The 19570-nt window shown below is 40.5% G+C and overlaps 1 protein-coding gene and 1 long non-coding RNA gene across 5 annotated transcripts in view; one reads left to right on the top strand and one right to left on the bottom strand.

Moving 5' to 3' along the window:
* The window catches only part of LOC136019252 (uncharacterized), a 42991-nt gene that overhangs the window by 6410 nt on the left and 17011 nt on the right, over positions 1-19570 (bottom strand). For 3 of the 4 annotated variants that reach the window (XR_010614791.1, XR_010614792.1, XR_010614790.1), the window contains exon 4: positions 3084-3198. This is a non-coding gene — a long non-coding RNA (uncharacterized LOC136019252). Of the gene's footprint in view, positions 1-1246; positions 1649-3083; positions 3199-19570 lie in introns of those variants that run through there. The other variant, XR_010614793.1, reaches the window with a different exon arrangement.
* LOC136019251 (homeobox protein CDX-1-like) lies at positions 155-13638 on the top strand. Its single transcript, XM_065689236.1, has 3 exons — positions 155-587; positions 10077-10222; positions 13387-13638. The coding sequence occupies exons 1-3, from the start codon at positions 155-157 to the stop codon at positions 13636-13638; spliced, it is 831 nt and encodes a 276-aa protein (XP_065545308.1).

The raw sequence follows: 19570 nt of genomic DNA, 5'->3' as shown, positions 1-19570 counted from the left end.
CATGTGTAGTAAAGGGACATCAGGGCTAGCATGAGTCATTTATAGAGCCAGTCAGGGCTAGAAAAGAGAGAAAGAAAGAGGAGGGGAAGAGAGATCAAACACACACTGTGAGGAGCAGGATGTCCCAGCAAGACAAAGCCAGGCTGTGAGCATCATGTATGTGAGTTATCTTTTGGATAAAGAAACCAGCATGTATCCAGGATCTGCAAGGTGCAGCAGCAACAACCTGCCAGTGCAAAACTTTGTGTCTACTCCATCTTATCCAGATTACATGGGATACCATCATGTGCCAGCTCTGGACACCCACAGCCAGCCTGCGGGAACCTGGGGATCCCACTATGGCCCGCAGAGGGAGGACTGGAACGCTTACGGCCCAGGACCTTCCAGCACGGTTGCTGCTGCTCAGATCAACAGCTCGTCTCCTGGACAGGTCTCCTACACTTCTGCTGATTACAGCTCCCTCCATCCCGCTGGATCTGGGGGGTTACCTCCTGTAGATACAATTAATACACAGCAAATCTCTCCCAACAGCCAAAGGCACAGCTCTTATGAATGGATGAGGAAAACGGTGCAATCCACTTCCACAGGTAGGAGGGCACTGAAGTTTTATGCTGAGAAGAGATTTTGCTGCTTTTGCATTGTTTGGGTGTTTTTGCCAGGTTCCCTGTTTAGAGGGAAGTGTCCAGTGTAACAAAGATAGATCCTAATTATTCTGAAGGATTCTTTTGCTAGCAGTTAAATGTTGGTTCAGTTACTGGATGCTGGGTTTGATCTGCTGACTACTTATATTTCTTGCTTGACCTTTAATGCTGAGGCAAATGCAAAGTCTTTTGACAGAGAAGTATTTTCACTTCAGAGATGTTAAAAAAAATTCTGATATCAAATAACTGCTTTAAATAGGAATCCTATCTCTTGGAATGTAGCAGCATGTCTGCAGAAAGAAATCATGATGAAAATATTGTATTTTACACCACCTATACTTTGCTTATTTTCCTCAAGTTTTAGAAATATATATGAAAAGTTAAAGTAAAATATATATAGTAGGGGGCTGGAAGTAAGGCTTCATATTTGAAACAACTTCGCTAAACCTCAGAACACTGAAATGAGATCTGCAAGATCAAACAATGAGTCAATGCTCTAAACCCAGGAGTGATAAGGAAAACTTTGCTTCACTCAGTAGTAGCAACTCTCAGGATATGCAAGAATAGAGATCCCTGGTAACACAATCAGTTAATACAGCCACAGCTCAGTTTCCAATGTGTAATTCTTCAATTGCGTTTAAGCATAAGTCATGAAGCAAGAGGAAAAGGTTATGTTTGACTGTCATGAGGAACAATAGAAAAAAGAGAAACATAGAGCATCCCTAAAACAAAAACCTTAACTTGTATGAATAGGGAAAAAAAGAAACAAGACAGGGGAGAAAGAAAAGAGGGAAAACTGCCTGAAAAGAACAGAGGCCCAATCCACCATGTAACAGTATTTGATCCTTCAAGGTGCTGAACAGTTTTGCCATGCACTGAGATCAGTAGAAATTAAGGCTGCTCAATGCCTCCCCTAAAGAGATGCTCACAGTATTCCAGTGTTACGTCCCAAGAAGCTTCCTTTCCTTTTAGCCCTTCCTCTCACCCCAGCTCTGTTCCACACATGCCTGTAAATGATAGTTTTCAAAGCAAGCACTCAATCAATCTCCTGGAAAAGCAATTGCTTAGAACAGACTTTAGAAAAATGAAAGCAACTGCACAGAAAAAATGTCTGTATTAAAACAATGCATCTAATTTCTATGGACAGACCCAGTTATCCTCAATCCTGCTGCACACAACTTCAGTACAGAGTGTCCATAGAAGTGAATAGGATGATCAGAATAGGTTGTTACTCTGGGTGAACAGAATTTTGGGGTGGCTGAAGCAGTACGTATTTTAAAACCGGATCTGTTCTTCACTGAATACTCTCTGAGCAAAGACAAAAGAGGTCGGTCTTATAAAAACAGCTTACTTTTGAGTAGCCCTTACAAGAGCAATGGACTGCTCACGAACTGTGATTTACAGATGGCAGAACACTTGCTCAAAACTCTCAGCCTCTCATCTCTTCTTTCCCCACCTGCCTTTTGCTCCTGGGGATTTAAACTGCAGTCTTTCAGAGAAAGGACTTATTTGACCTGTTTGTGCTGTCCCTTTTCTAGCAGGGTGGATACACTGTGAGATAGATTTATATATATATATATATATATAAAATAGACATAAAATACCACATTCTAACTGCCTGCTGTCTGCTCAAGAAACATGCTTAGGGATTTCTAACCTTCCAAATTTCAAGCCTGCACAGGGCAGAGCATTCACAGAAGTGTTGGGACTCTATTCTGGAATGTGCCAACAAGACCTTGAGCATCTTCATTTCAGGAAAAGCTGAATAAATCAGCATGTCATAGTAGTGTACACTCCCAAATGCCCAAAGGCCAGCATAAGGCCCTCTGAACTTAGTGGGAGCCTATCATTCATTTAATGGCTACTGGGTCATGCTTTAGGGAAAAACCCAGATAAGGAATTCTTCTGCTGCTTCTTCCCATCTTCTTGTGATTTGTTAGGCCAGGAATACTCAGTGCCAACAGATCTGTTTCTCTGAAGTCTGTTCCTTTTACTGGATCATGATCAAACCCCTCAGCATTTTCTTAGATGGAATTTTCTACTCTCTAAGGCTGTATGCACGCACTGAGCACTACCCTTCTGTCTCTCTGCAAACCTTTAGGAATGTCAGTAAAGGTCTTGTATAGGCAAGAGTAAAGGAATCACACCTATTATTATTATTAGCTTCTGTTATTCCCTGTAAATAGATTTGAGCCACTGTTCTTAAGGATGGAAGAACTGAGGCTCAGACTTACCTGAAGTGATCAGAACTTAGACACACTGATTTTATTATTTGTTCATTACTTGTTGTGAAATACTATCAATAATAATATTATCTCATTATGGAAACAATAATTATTAAGGCAAGTGATCTCTACAAGGTATCTTGGAAGTGTGCTAGAGATGTTCCTGTACTCTCACCCCTTTAATATCAGTAGGGATTCTTTCCAAAGGTTTACTTACATTGAGTAGTCTGACTTGTAGCAGCTACAGAAATAAGACCCAGAACCAGTGATGTTTCCATCTCCAGAGATTTCATGATTTATCTTCTCCTATCCGTGCTTTGTGGCCTCAGGACCTGACAGATGACAAACAAAACACTTCATTGAAATTGCTGCCACTGCCTCAGGCCCGCCAAGTTTTTCAATACTCTGTTGCCCACACCTAATCTGGAACAAAAGAAGAAATGGTTTCAAGTCTTACTCTGTAACTTTAAATAGAATATCTAATGTAAAGCCATGTCTTCAACTGGTATTCAGTGAAGGTTTTGAGGTTATGCTACTTGAAACTGGAAGATCTCAGTATTTAATGACAGACTATCATTCTGGTTTAGCATTACAGGAATACATTTCCCACAGAAAAGACCTACTGAGGTTTTCATACAGCACTCCCTCTGTTTGAAGAATGAGTGTTTCCCCCTGTAACTTTGGAACTGGAGGGACTGGAACTTGATCATAAACACAGTGCAGGTAGGATCCAGTGCTTAGTCACTGCATTCTTGAGGGTGTTCAGGATAGAGGAGAAAGCAAACGTGTTTTGACTCCAAACACATGAAGGAGGAAACACTGACTACTTACTATTTTCAACCAAGAACACAGATGGGAAAAAGATCCTTCTCTAACCCTTACACTGCTCCTGTCCCCTCTCCTAAAGCCCCAGTTTGACAGAGCAAGCAAAGCCAAGACAACTAGTCATTGTAACAGAACAGAACAAAGCCACAGCAACTGCACATTTGAGGTGGCAATTCCATGCACACAAAGCATAATTACAGGGAAATTCTTTGATGGAGAGTAGAATAAAAACACCTTAGAACAAGTTACAAATCTCTTCCTGTTGATTTCAATGCATTTATGGAGGTCTGCAGTCACTCACACAGGAGCAAACTTTACTTTTTGCCTTTGAGAGAAAAGAACATACATCTGTGGTAAACCAGTGCCCAAAACAATAAGCTGGAGCAGTTAAGTACCAGGCAGTTCCAGCAGCAATGAGAAGCTGCTCACAAAGCTGAAAGTACATCTTAAGAACTGCACTTCCATGACCATAAAATAGGGAAGGAACAAGTTTTCAAACAGAGGTGAAGTGATTATGAGCAGAGGCTTTTCCCATAGATGACAGCTCTCCTATCTTTGTCGTTCCATAAAAATAGCTCTGGAAGCACAAGACAGTTTTTCTGATAGTGATGGCAAGTGCTATAGCATCAGCACCAAATGTGCTGCAAACATATAGCATCTAGTCTTTGAAGAAAGAAGTTATATTCCCTCAAACCTAAGGAGGAGAAACAAGTCTCTTAAGAGGCCGTTCCTGCAAAATGCTGAATGCCTAAAGAATATACAACACTTTGAAAAACATTCAGTTATTTACTTGCTTTTTAGTCTTTACAGTCCTTGGCAATGGGATTCCCCCCATCTTGCCGCTTGGAAATCCACCTGCATCTTCTGCCAAACAAAATCCATACAGGGAGGTCTGTCCAATCCTTGTTTAAAGGTGATAAAAATGACTCTGCTTTAGAGTCAGTTACTTCTGCATGATGAAGATGAATACAAAAATTTACACTAGCAAAGTGAAAAACAGAATTTGGCCAATGAGCTTTAGTACAGAATAGCAGAACACATTCAAAATTGTAAGCATTAGCATTTTGAATATAAGTCAACAGAAGAGAAGGGAAAATTCTTCAAGTCTGTGGAGAGGTCCCAGTTCTGTGATCCTATTCTGTTCTTTTCAGCATGGGGTCTCTGGACATGTGTAACAGGAACAAATGTAGAAAATACAAACAGAATTTCACCATGTTTCACACACCTTTATGCACCTAACTTTGTAATAACATCAGTCCTACTCATGGCACCAAGACACCAAGCAGGAATACTGTCACTCATGTTACACAGGTTGGACCAAATTCACACAAGGGCAGCCTGGTGTGGTTTGGTTGAGGCTTTATCTGATGTAACTTTACAGAATATCACATGCACAATAATGTCCATCTTCAAGACTTACTTAAAATTACTGTTGCTTCACAACTTCACTTAAACCAGTGAAATTACACTAGGGAGAATTTGCCCTTTTCTCTTCCTACACTTCCAAAGTGCTTAAATATCTAGAGAGATTCCCAAAACAAAACTCTGGGGCCTGACCTCTGACAGTCCATATCTTTATAAGCTCAAAAACTTAATACTACTCTCTTAACAAACATCAAGATGCAGATGTGAACTGAGCATGTCTTCAGGCCAGGCAGCTGATTCATGTTTTGAGCGGACTTAAGCAAGCTTCCAGTCAAGTAGAGACATTAACTTCCTCTGAAACATTAAGCCACAGAATCCAGATTACAATCCTTTGTAAATAATCCAACATCATCTGATATTATTCTACACCAGGACATCTTCTATCTAAAGTAGGTAGAGCTTCTGGATTTTATGAGGTAGATGAAGAATATTCCTGAAAAGCTAAAGAGTGGAGGCACTAGAAAGAGGCCAGGGCTAGTTCTGATGCTAATTTATTTTGCTTTGTAAACTAGTTGTGAGGTCCGATGGTGGAGTTGGTTTTTTTTCCCCTTTCCTGGCCTACATTGTCTGAGGTTTTGAGGCCTATCTGTCATATTGAGGCAACAGACCCTTTTAACACTTCGCTTTGCTTTGATATGCAGTCTTGTCTCTTCCTTCTCCCTCTTTTCTTCAGGAGTTATATTGCCGGAAAGGGTGATGATTTTCACAGCAAATAAAGAGGCCTTCTCCCAGCTTTATTGTCTTCAGAAGAAATGCTCTGTGAATTTTATGACCAATGGGAAAGCTGTTCCCTTCCCCCAGCTCAAAACTTGGCCAGTCACAAAAATTGCCAGAGTGGGTGTGATAGAACAGGATTGTTAAACTATAGCTCACAACAAGTTTCCTAAGCCTGAAATGTCTCATTTCTTGTCCCTCCAGAGGCACTAGTCAATAGTCTTCAACAGTCACTGTTTGTGAAATAAGAATTCTGACAAAACTCACTGTTCTCAAGCAGCTCATGAAGGCCAGGAAATCCACACCCCCAACACAAAGGCAAAGGTGCTGCTTCAAAGCTCTTTTGTTTCATTTTTCTTCCACCCAAATACTACTACCCTCTCCAGTCACTTGCAATTCCGTGGTATCTGCTCCTGATAGAACACATTTCAAATAAAGCTGACACTATATTGCTGATTAAAATAATGTCACTAACAAAAGATTAATCTAGATTATAGGAAGTGATACGTTGGTAGTTTCAGTCACCAAAGCGAGTAGGATTTGGCTAAAGAATTGGATTAAAATATTACCTTTTATCATTGCATCATTAAATTCTGCCAATTACCTCCTAAAGAAGTCTGAGAAGTGAAGAACGTCCTTCTGCTGCCTCTGACAAACCCATTAGTCCTACCTTAAATTTTGTTCAGGTAATACTTCTCCTCAAAATAAAATGCATCACTGTAAATAAGACCAGTAGAAGATTTGTCTCAGAAGGCAGCAGAGTGCATCTATTCCATCCTACAGATGGAATTTAGAGGCTAAAGGCCTAAACTGTTTAGAGACAGCTTTTGTTGCTGCTGTTTGTTAACTTCGACAAATAAAAGTGTACTTTGCCTTTGAAAGGAAATGCCATATGCAGCCTAATTCCAAACCAGCATCCAGCAAAGGCATTAGGAAGACTCTCACTGCCATCAATGAGGGTTTGGGCAAGGCCTAACAGTCTAAAACAGGTCTCTGCCAGAATAAGAGCATCCTCTGGAACAGCTCCCACTGGCTGTTGTCTCCCCACACAAAAGAAATCAAACTATTAAAGACAAGATTTATGTGACAGATCAGAGAATTTTCTCAGATCCTCACTGACTTTCAGGAAGGAAATGTTCTCCTTTTGCCTTTCTACTTTCTGGATTGTTCTCTTAACTTAAAGAGAGTAGATGTGAAAGCTCCCAATCTTCCTTCAAAAAGAAACGAGATATTATATTTTTTACTAAAAATAAACTGAAAGCTACTCACACACAAACAAAGGATTTGATGAGAGAAAGCTCCGTTTTCTACATACATTTAATTCCTTCTTCAGTTTAAAAACCAAAACCCCTCTCCTGTTCAGATAACAGGGGTTAAAGCATTTCAAACCAGAAACAGGAAGGCTTAGCCTGAAATTTACTGTCTTGTTTTGGCAATAGAAGAATATTCTGTATTTGTCTATGGCTTCTGAATGAGAACAGAGTTCAAGATAAGATCACCTTGTTGCTCTTTTGTGTACTCCAGTTTAACACCACAAAGGAGACTAAGGAAACATTTTAACCCATAAAATGACTCCAAATTCTCATTTAAAGAGGAGAAAAAAGCACAACTAAACCACCGCTAGAGATCAAAAATACCAAGTGAGGCATTAAAGCACCACGGGTGACCATATGTTAAACAAACAATTTACACTTCGAATTAATGAAAACAAATGTCCCGGTATTTATGTGGACTGAACTGAGTAACTGCTCTTCTTCAGAGACTCTCAAATTCTTCCCATAATGTTGTACAATTAGCAGCACTTTTCACTCGATTATCAGTGTAAACATAATGGGGCTCATTCTGCTTTCACTGCAGTTTTGCAGTGACAGAAATGCCACTGAAATGAGAATGTCCTACACATCACCTACCTCAGCCAAGCAGCAGAACCTTCTCAGGGAAGGCACACTGGTTTTGCTTGCATGGTCTGAGCAGAAACCCCAGTGCGAGGAACACACGCACAAACATGCACACACCTGTTTTCCCCATTGGATTCCCTCAAGCCCACAGCACTGTAAAGGCCTTATTAATGCACAGTGCTTTCCCAGGGATGAACACCATGGAGCATAGGAGCTGAAGGATTGAGTTCTGATATAGACCTTTTTCTACAACCCTGGGAAAAGTCCTATAGAGAGTCCAATAGGATGAACCAGTTGTTATCCACTACCAGAGGTGTAACAGTATTTGCTTACAGCATCACACTGAACCAGGACTTCCAGTGCTAAGCAAGTCTGTATTTAGGATATGCACAAACAGTTCAAAAGGATCAGAGCCTGAAGAAGCTTCTAATGCAAGTAATACTTTGAGAGCTAAGAATTCTTCTAAGTAGCAAAGTACTGACTGTCAAATGCTGTAAGAGAAAAAAAGTGATGTGGCTCCAGCCACTACCAGCAACTGGAAGGCAACATTAGCTTTAAGTATGTTCAGCTATTGAACAAAGAGACATCACATCTTCCTCCACAGATGGGGGTAAAAATGTTAGCCTATAAAACCAAACTATGAATCAAGGGATAAAGTACTTTAAGATTCTGCTATAGTTCTGTACATTGAATTCTGATCTTTTCTGATGTCAAACTTCAAAAGTAAGGGGAGTTTGAAGGAGGGGCTGGGGAGAAATCAGGCTTTTGCCAGCACTGATACATGAAACCTCCAGCTTTTCTCTCCTGAAGGGGAATGTGGTTGTTCTGGGGCGCAGTGCTGTGGTCATCTACTCAAAGACTGAAATTTTACTAACTCAGTGCCTGAAAATCCATTCCAGTTCTCTCCATTCAAAATTAACTGTTCTTATGAGGAGCACAATTATTATATCTCAAAAGAACTGGTTCCTCAAACTTGTAAGCAAACATGAGCTGCTGTATGAAGTTAAGCTGCAGCTGCAGCAGAATGCTTAGGCAGCAAGCCACAATATGCCTCGATTTTTATGCATCGTTGGAGAGAACCTGAATCTAAGAGGGCCGTTCTACTGTAGCAAGCACTACGGACACAAACATTCACAACTTCCAGTACCACAGTGGGACATGCAAGTATATCAAATGAAAATGCATTCCCTGTCCCAGACAATTTACAGTCTGATCACATACATCCGCAGAGATGTCCATGCAAATACAGGCAGAAGCACAAAAAGTGGCAAAACCATGGTTAGCTGAGGTGGTAACACTGGTCTTAACACAGCAATGATGCAATCTTTCAGCAATGTAGGAAGCCCTCGGGCTGGGCTCAGGGCCGTGGCTTTAAGCAGGTGGTGAGCTCTGGTGTATTGATTGCCTAATAGGAACATTAACAACCCAGGAAAGGGGGGTGAGAGGAAGCACCCGTAGCCTTTCCCATCTCAATTCTCTTTCACAGCTCCCAACACATTCTGTTCTCAGAAATTATCCTGTATGGAACCCATAAAATTTCAGCTCCTTGCATCTGTGTTCACTGGCTCATGTCATTTGCCATTACCTTTAATGGCCTGGGTACTGCTGAGCCATGTCCAAGTCACTCAGCTGTACCCACAGCTGAAAGGATGCAGCAGAATGCTTGCAAAAGAACAGATGCTGTAGCCCTATCATTGTTCAATGTCCTTTGTAAGGCATTTACTGCTTTCTTTTTCTCCTTTCTATTAACTGTCATCTGGAAATCTATGTTACTATCCCCTGTGCTATTATCAAGTTGTGGATAGACCATGCCAGGCTTGAAGGAAAAATACAATCTCCAAATTGCAGTAACAATCACAGTATCATATTAATTTTTCTGGCAACAAGAAGGGAGGAATTCTGGAAGCTCTCAGTATTTCCTATACAGTAAAATGTCCTTCACAGTTTCCCTTTCAAGCAGGTAGTGGTTTATCAGCTCTAGGGACAGAGAAAGCAGAGCAACTCTAACACAAGGCAGGAAGCTTGCACCAGAGCTGGGAATAGAACCCAGGTTTCCTGGCTCCTTGTTCTTAGCCAGAACACCTTCCCTCTTCCCAGATGATAAGAAGACTGATAAAGAATATGAGAAGCAGTTTATCATCTATTTACTAAGGGGCAAACCCTAACTCTGATGGTATGAACCTCCTGTGTTGTAAATAGAGACTCAATGGAGTTACCCTGGGTAAGTGCATAGAGGATCAGCCCTAAAATACCCACAAACATATTTTTCAATGTAAAGCCAGATGTTTTGTGTTACTAAAGTTAAAAAACATTCTAGCTTGAAGCAATGTGTTCTTCTTTCAAAACAGGTAAAACAAGAACAAGAGAGAAGTACCGAGTGGTTTACACAGATCATCAGAGATTAGAATTAGAGAAGGAATTTCATTACAACAGATACATTACAATCAGGAGGAAGTCTGAACTTGCTGCAAACCTAAGACTTTCCGAGAGACAGGTAGAGTATGGATCCCCCATTCGGGATTTCCTTTGCATTTATGATTGCTGAGGAGGAGAGAAGCAACCTACTGGTTAAGAACACCAAAATGTGCCTGGCAGCCTTGGTTACATTCAGTCCTAAATACCTTCCAGCTTTCACCAGGGAGCTGTGCAACAACACAGAGCATCAGTTCTGTTCTGAGAAACAGGAGTTTTAAAATACCAACAGAATCCTGCCCCAATTTCTCTCTGGTTTTCCGGGGCAGCTGCAGCAGGGAGAAGGTTTCACTGGAATTTCTAAAGCAGAAATCCTGGTCCTGCTGAAGCCAATGGGAATTCTGTAACCGATCCTGACAAAGTCAGTCTTAGCAGAGAATGGCAGTGAGCTCAGATATGTTCAGGACACTTGACAAAGGTATTCATTTCACTGGCTGCACTTTTTTGTTAAAGATTTCCTACATACTCGCTACTCCTTTTACCTGCCCCTATTTCCTCCCATCCCTTCCAAATTCCGTTTCTATTCCCACAATGTAAACCAAAACACAATCATTTCTCATCAAGGGATACATATAATTTATTCTGAAACCACTTAGTGCCGTGTTTTGAGCATATGTTCAGTCCCATTTTAATGGGGAGTTCCCTGATGAAGCACATTGAAACAAGCAGCAAAACAGATCATTAAAAGCTTTACTGAAGGATCCCCCTGAACAGATTTCAGAACGCAGTGTGCTCATTTGGTGTCTTTGCTATAAGCAAAGTATCACACCACTGGTTTCCCAGTCAGTTATTATTCAGTATCATTCATTGAAGATGATGCCTGATTTCCCATTGATTTATGGGCTCTACTGAGGATAGTACAAAATCCACCCACAGTTGTAGTACTGTTCATCCAATCTGAACTCGTCTGACACAGCACACACTGAAAGAGCTCACAAAAACACAGAAGCAAATACTCATTTTGCAAGTATTTCTCAATCTACTGTTGAATAGGGCTATTTCAGTACTGAAAATTAAAATTATTGCAATCAAGTACATATATTGTGAAACATGGCAACAGTGTTTGCAATATTTGCTCTTCATCATCATCAGTATGTCATGAATGAGATTAATTCCAGTCTCTGAAGTCACTATTGAAAATGTAAGATTAATACCTGATCTATAGTCACGCTACTACCCTTTCATACAAACTGAACAACTCTATCATATGAATAAGGCTGAACTCACACTGTCCTATCCCAAGTTCCACTGCATTCAGCCTAAAAGCTGAAATGATTTCCTGGAAAAGCTTTTTTCCTGCTTATGCCAGGAAGAAACTCACATCCAAGACACTGGAATGAGTATCTGAAGACAAAAGGACAACTGAACAAGGAAGAAAAAATGTAGTATCTAATGAAAGAAAAGGCAAACCCAAGCATTGCTCATATAGCAGGGATACAAAGATAAAGGAGATGAGGACTAGAAAGAAGAAAGTTGGACTTGAGGGGAAGAGTTACTCACACAACTGAACACTGAAAGGAAGGAGGGCAACAGGAAAAGAGCAAGTTGGGCAGATACACCTGACCACGTTAGCTTTCAGTCTAGCATTACAGAGCTGTATTTACTTGTAATTCTTTGATAACTGCCATACAACTCTGAAGTGCCTACTACAGCTCTCTCTGGATCAGTGCTGCAAATCTTCATCCCTGGTTTAATAGCAAACCAGAACTAAAACCTAGATTCAAAGGCAAGTGAGAACACTAAAGCACACATGGCAAACGCATGGGTGAAACCAGGTTACCTCAGCACAAACAGAATGCAGGAGGGCTGACAGTACTTGAGACAGCTTTAATGGAACATAATTTAGTACTGAAATGAGATTCCAGAAACTAAGAGCACAAAATTAACTCCCAAATGTCTCAGATGATAGCCTGGGACTTAAAGAGACCTAGTTCAAATTTCCACAAGCTTTGTGTGTATCCAAATTCCTCAGCTCTAAAAATGGGAATAATAATGCCTTGAGGATAAGTGCACTGAGATTGTCCCAGAGACTCCTTAAGATATTCTGTGGGACTTCACCAGTGGTTGTCTTTAAAGCACAATTTAGTAGCTACAGATGTTAACACCTCTTACTGTTTTACCTCCCTTCTGAGCATCAGTCTCTCCCCCTTTCTAGCTTATAGCAAAAGCTACAAATCAGTATTTCTCAGCAAACCACTGATTTCTCTTTGGGTTCTACAAAATGGTGACAAAAGGGTTTCCTTTGCCACCCAAACACCAACAAGAAAACAGCATATCTGAATGAAGTAGCTTGACTTACTACACTGACTAGATACAATACAGACCCACTCTGAAGGACAAATAGCTGGCATGGACTGCTATTCACATCCAAAGCCATTTCAGTTGCCACAGAACATTCACCCTCTCACATCTCAACAAATTCTGCTGTATTTTCAACTGACCATTACTCATCAACCTCATCTCACAGTCTCATTTGTCCTGTCCTAATCAAACCCCATATACTCTTCAATAGTTGCTTCATCTCTCCCAAAGACAACTGCAATAGAGCACTGACTGCAGTGTAAAGCACTGCACAGTGTGGGAAGCACAAGCAGATTCTGGCTCCATCTAGAAATGCAATAAAAGGCACTTGGCTCTTACGGCACCACTTGGAAAATATTTTGAAGTAACATTGTGTACCAAGAGCAGTGCACTGGTGAAATTCTGCTCAGAAGTGTATTTCCATTGGCTTACATACTAGAGCTAAACAATTAATGTATAGCATCCAAACAACAAAGCTCTTGTGCCTCAGTTTATAGGCCAGTAACAGGTTTTGACTTGCACATGTAGCTTTTGATATAAAGATACTCTCATATGCTTTTGGCCATCACTGTGACAGATGAAATTGTTCTGCTAGATTGTGTAAAAAAAAAAGTAAAAACAAAAATCCAAAGCTTATTCCATAAAGAGATACCTTCTTAAAAATAAAATTAAGACTGAAAACTTTATATCAAGATATTAATAAATATTTTATGACCAGATAGGACAGATAGCGTGTATGAAAACAAGCAAGCAGCCCTGGCATCCCAGCCTGCCACTTACTTTCTCACTGGTGCTCTTGCAATTTATTTTATGACCCCTATATATCTAAAGGGCCACACTGCATTCTATTAGCAACTAAAAAGAATTTCCTTTGCTCCTTTGCAGGTGAAAATCTGGTTCCAGAATCGCAGAGCCAAAGAAAGAAAATTAATGAAGAAGAAAATGACTCATTTTGATGGCAGCAGCCTTGGCTCTATGCAGAGTGACTCTGGCTCAGTGAGCCCAATGCCAGTTCCTGACCAACAGACTCATTCAGAAATGCCCAGTTCTTTATTCCCACCTCCTCCTCCTCCTCCACTTCCCATGAATGGTTTGCAGCACAATGGGAATCTGCAGCAGGTAGTGGCCTCTCAGTAAGGCTGCTGGAAGAGCCGCTACAGAATGAACACTATAAACTACCAGTACATGGAGCACTACAGTATGAGAGAGGACAGCTGTAGCTGTTTTGCAGGAGTCCCCAGCATGACATGGATTTGTGCACATAAGCTTCCAGGACAGTAAGCCAAGAGCTCCTTGCCAGGTCTACAGGCTAGCTCGAGTTCCCAAGGACAATGGAACTGCTGTGTGCCAGGAGCCCTTGCTGCAGGGTACCTCTGCAAGGGAATGCCATGCCCAGCCTGCGCTCCAGGGCACAGGGAGGGAGGAGAGCCAGGACCAGCTACAGCCACTTGTTACAGGACACTGCAGACAAAAAAGCACAGAAGAGGCCCCAGGCAATCCAGCCTTGCTGATGGCAGCTGTAAGGGGTGTGTAAGGGGGTGCTCTGTTTGTCCCTTGCCCCAGGCAGAGAGTGTATTCCTTCTCCTCTGATCTCCACACAGGTTCCATATACTCGCTTCCATGGTCTTTACACATGGATCTTGATAAATGAAAACCTGGCATATACGTTCTGACTCACTTGATGGAAAGCCAGGGTTGTGGTGGTTGCACTCACTACATGTTAAGGGCAAAGGTCAGGGATGAGGTTTTTGGAATTTTCTGGGTTTGACAGGTATGATTTCCAATGCTCCATACACTGGTATACACATGCACTCCTCAATCTTACCACAAATGTTTCAAAAGCATTCTGGAATTCTGACTTTTGGCCCCAAGTTTGGTTTTGGTGGAAGAAAGATTGTATAAGACTCATTTTGTATCCTACAGGAAAGGACAAATGGGGGGGCGGGGGAGGGAATCCTGTTAAAAAGTGAAGGTATTGTAAAAAGTAACCACATTTCATGGGGCAGCACAGCCCATGGATAAAGATACAATAATTACATTCAACTGGTTTTACATTCAGTCCAGTTTTCAGAGCTACTGTGGCACTAAAAATGTCTGAGAAGCCAAATTAGTGGAAGACCGAGCACAAAAATACTTCAAATATAAGCTCTCAGCAGTTTTTAAGTGGGTCTCAATTCCAAAGGGCTGATCCCTTCCACACTAAGCAGAATTCCATAGGTAACCAGTACTTAAGCATAATCTGGATACTTACTTCCCAAGATGACTACCAATTGCATGTGCGTAACTTGTCTGCAAAGGGAGAATTTGCAGAGCACAAAAGTGATTTGGGAATTGATACCCTCATTGTCAAAAACAGTTCAGATATTTAGGAAGCCCATCCTTGATTTTTGTCAGGGTGTCCTCCTGAATCTCTGCCACTGTTGCAAATAAGACTTAGGAGCGTTAAGTCCTTTAGGCACTACATTCTTTTTTATTTCCTTAATTTTAACAAATAGTACTATTTAGATCATCAAAATGTTGCTAATGTCAAATTACTTTGTATATAAAGAACATTAAAATAAATGACTTTTTCATAATCATTTTCCAGTGTGGTATCAGCTAGGTAGCAAGTGAACATGCAGATTTTCCCCAGCAGTCTGTTAGTGAATTTTAGTATCAAATTTAAAAGCAGGGTGATGGTAAAAAAGCTTGCAAAAAGTAGAGGAGAATGGCAAGACGAGGATGGTTTAGGGAGCTGGCAGTTTTCACTACTTTTTCATTTTATTTAGCATCTTATAGCTGTGAGAAGGACCACATTTCAACTTTGAATAGATACATCCCTACATTGTCAAATCCCCACTTTCACAATGCTGCTCCACTTGCTGGCAAGAGCAGTCTGAAGGCTGGCACAGGTAGCTCAAATGAGAAACTCCAAAGTTCAGCAACAGAAAGGCTCCTACTCATTTTCACATGTTATGAAAAGCAGAACATGACAGAGAGCAAAGGGGAACAGTGATTTACCACCCGTGCTGATGAGCATGGCAACCAAAGCAAAACACTGGTCTCCCAAAAGACAGATCCATTGCGTATGTCCAAAAGAGGAATCCACTGGAAATACCCAGAACAGCCGCTCTGTCTACAGAGAGAAATCCTGGATATTTTACCTGCAGTCTATACACACATACATTTAACTTAATGCATCCTCACATTGGCCACTGACACAGAATTCTGCTTGCAAACTACAGAAAAATCAGTAACAATGCCCACACTTAGATTTTCAGAAGGTAAGAATACAGAAGGAAGCTTGCCTTTTGTACTGATACACAGTAATTCAGGACCTAGTTTTAGCTAAATGCACAGAATCACGGCCACAGGGTTGCGCAGAATCAAGTTCACAGCTACCTATTTTAATCACATTTTCATGATACAGTTTCAATTTGTATTAGAATTTTAAAAAGAAAAAGGTCCTTCAAGAAAGAACTTTAAGGAATCCAACTTCTTTCTCTTTAAAATTATTTAAACATCATTCAAAGAGAAGGGGATCTGGCAAAACGACCTGGTTTATCTTGTTTACATGTAGAAGAGTTATTGAGGAAGATAAGCGACCACTTTGAAGATGTGCCTCATTTCTGCTCCAGTTTGCTGAGAGCACGCTGGCTATAGGTTGCTATGTGTTTCCAATCAGAAGTTGTTAAGTACACAAAATAAGGCTGGCTTTTATTTGCAGAAGCACATGTTCAAAGGTTAAAATTTATTGCTCCAAAAGCAATATCTATAAACCAGGGCAATACCTTAGAGATTATTAACCTTCTAGTTACACCAGTGGCTGTTTCAAGGTGTTCATTTTATTTCTTTTTTAACTTACTAGCAATCTGTTCAACTAAATATTTTCAATGTGTTTTAATGCTTCAAAGAGTTGATCGTCAAAACCAAGAGAAAAATATCTTATTGTATTGTGTATAATTAAAAATGAGATATAAAACTGGGGCCAAATCAACTGATGTTAGTTTGGTCCAATATTGTGAGTCAGGAAATACTGGTGCTGGTCCTCAGAGTAAAACTTACCTTCTTCCTGACTTTGGGTATATCATAGAACCTATCACTTTTGATCACATCTAAAACCTAGGGACACTAAAGCAGTTGCTGTGGAGATTGATTGGCTGTTAGCAAAGTGCCTTGAAGAAGAAAAGCATACCTTAGACAACATCACAAGAGCATCTAAGCCCTTAATCCTAATTGTGATTAGAAGAACGATCAAGGTATATCCAATTTTCAGAGAAGTTCACTAACCTTTAAATGCCACTACCTAGCAAGAATTGTGAACTACATAGTAAAAACAGATCAAGAAGGGCACAGCAAATTGGACCTTCTATAAAAACTTAATGCAACTGAGAGTCACAATTCAAAATGACATTTCTAAAACAAACAAATTCAAATACACCCCAACTGTAATGGCTATGGGGTTGTGCAATCATTAATATACATATGAGAGAGCATCAGGTATGTGCTACCTTTTTTCCCAAGGAGCTGATTCAAAGGGATTCATTCTGGATGTTACCATAAAAATTAAAGAGCATACTCCTACTTTAGCACCCTTACTGAGGCTGTTGGTGCAGTACAAGCTTACTCCAACATAAGCTGACATGTCCCTGCAAACGACTTACACAGCCTGTCACATTTTGGAATGGCCCTGGATGATACTACTTGGACACTATTGTGCAAACCTCACTAGGTAAAGGAATAGGCACAGGCTTTAGGATGAAAATGTTTGCAAATGTTTTCATTCTCAAGGAGCACAAATACTTTCTTGTGCGTTTTGTAACAAACTCTGTTCTAAGAGGTATCACAATAAATGGAGAGGCTTCATTAAGATACACCCTGCATGTTCTTGGTCTTCCAAGTCCCAGTAAATTACAAGCACTTTAAGGCAGGACACATACAGACAATAATCTCTTGTCTGGGAGTATGAACAAAGAGTTAAATATGTACAACAGAAATGCCAGTCTACCAGGAATATAACCCATGCCTATGGCAAGGATGGCAAACAGTAAAGGCAATCAATTCCTTTGTTGCCTCATGAAAGAAAGACCGCAGCAAAGAACACCTCAGACTCACAGTGAGCACCCCATAATGCCATCTAGCCACACTCTGCTCAGCAAGAGCTACTGTAAGTGGGAGCCCTGTACTACATGACTCGGGAAGGAAACCAAACAAATGTCAATAGAGGATTTGCTGTTCATTTTCCTGGTGCTGCTGAGAAGAATCGATTTAACCTGGAGTTCAGATGCAGGCTCTGTGACTCTAATAGCTCTGCTGCTTCAGCGGTAAGACGTACTCTTATTTTGTACTGATTTTGTAACAGACTACATTATTTATATTTCAGAATAGTAAGACCCTTCTTTAGCTCCAGACCATTATTTCCTGGCAAATGCAACACTAGTGCAGATTATACATGAAATATATTTTTGCTATGTTTAATAAAATGCAAAAGTTACCATTAAGAAATTAACAGTTTGTTATTGTTCACAGCAGTTAGAAAACCAGTAGAGGAACAGACAGAAGGGTAAATTCAAACCTCATACTTCCAACAAATCACTTTTCATCATTTTTCAAAAGGATTTAATAGCCAAAATTTCAGAGCACAAAACTAAAATGAAAGCACTGAGGAAGACTTCCCTTAAAACTGACATTTTGACTTCTACTGTTTATCTCTTATGAAAACCAAATACACATTAGGGATGAAACACATGGTGCCAAACTGAAACTTGTGATATCTCCCTTTCTCTTTTTCCCCAGAAGAGTTCAGCCCAGCAAATGAGAATGTTTCAGCAGCATCACTCACTGAGCTCTTTGGGCTGTGCCACATCTGTCAGTACAGATATCGTTTAGCACATACTTGCATTTCAAGCCCTGAAAATGAGACCTAACTCAGGTGCCTGTAACACCAGGGTGCTCCATATTAAACCAGCCTCATTAAAAGAGGAAGCTGTATGCTTGTAGAAGAGCTGTCTCTTTAGCTGGGCGTTTCAAATTTTAAACCCATCTTCCTGCCTTCATGACTAGCTAGATTTTACTTCCAGCAGAACTGACCTCAGCTGACAGCATGCCACATACTGCCTGCCCCTTCCTCAAGATTTATACAGCTAACTAGGAATTTCAGGAGGAATGGGTGGGCACGGAAAGCCCAGCTTGAAAAAGACTCAATAACATCTCTGAGATACTGCAAACAACCAGCAATACCCAGCTCACTAACAAAGTCCTTAGCTAGCTGTTCCATTGAAATTCCAAGCATGCAGTTCTAAAGGTATGGGCAAAGAAGCATTCCTAAACCTGATGTTACTGATGTGTAATTAGAGTGGTCATCTGGAGGCAGGAAAACAGCTATTCCTATCACCTTAGCCAGAATGGGACACACTAAGCTCATCTGCCTTTTCACCTCACAGACAAAAGCCCAGACAGATTTCATATCATTTTTGAGCTTCAAAGATGGGACAGATTTATTTCTTCTTATCTCCATATAAAAGCAAGAGTAACTTTACGAGTAAGGGTTCCTAGTAAAAACTATCACAGGTTTAACACCTTTAATATAAGTTCCTGTTGCACATGCCAGTTCTAATCTACTAGTAGTCCCTGAAATGGCAGTTGTAATAGCTGTCATTAAAACATTTCATTGCACGTTGTGATTCCATCATTATTACCCAGTTTGGAAATGCTCTTTAGATCAGCACATACAATTGTGCACCATCTACACTGCCTGTACAAGCAAAACTTTAATACTGGCTATCACCAGGCTTCTTACTATTGCTAGATTTTCATCAAACACTGTTAGAAAATGAGAAATTTTCTTCCCCAGTGATCTCAAACTACATTTAATTTTACACACAGACAACTTCACATCAACAAATCATAACCTTGGAGTTCAGTTATTCTGGCAATCTATCTCTGAAATATGTCAAAGCACACAGCACTCTTGCTACTGATACCATGCAGATCTTTCCTGTCCTATCATTATCACCACAGCAGAAAGTGGTGTAAGTACAAACCCCCATATGGATGAGATTTTGGGGTGTCTAGCCTACTACCTTTTACC

Source organism: Lathamus discolor, chromosome 9 (genome assembly GCF_037157495.1).
Source record: "Lathamus discolor isolate bLatDis1 chromosome 9, bLatDis1.hap1, whole genome shotgun sequence".
Classification (NCBI taxonomy): Eukaryota; Metazoa; Chordata; class Aves; order Psittaciformes; family Psittacidae; genus Lathamus; species Lathamus discolor.
The sequence above is the reverse complement of the archived record's forward strand: the minus strand, read 5'-3'. Positions and strand labels throughout refer to the sequence as shown.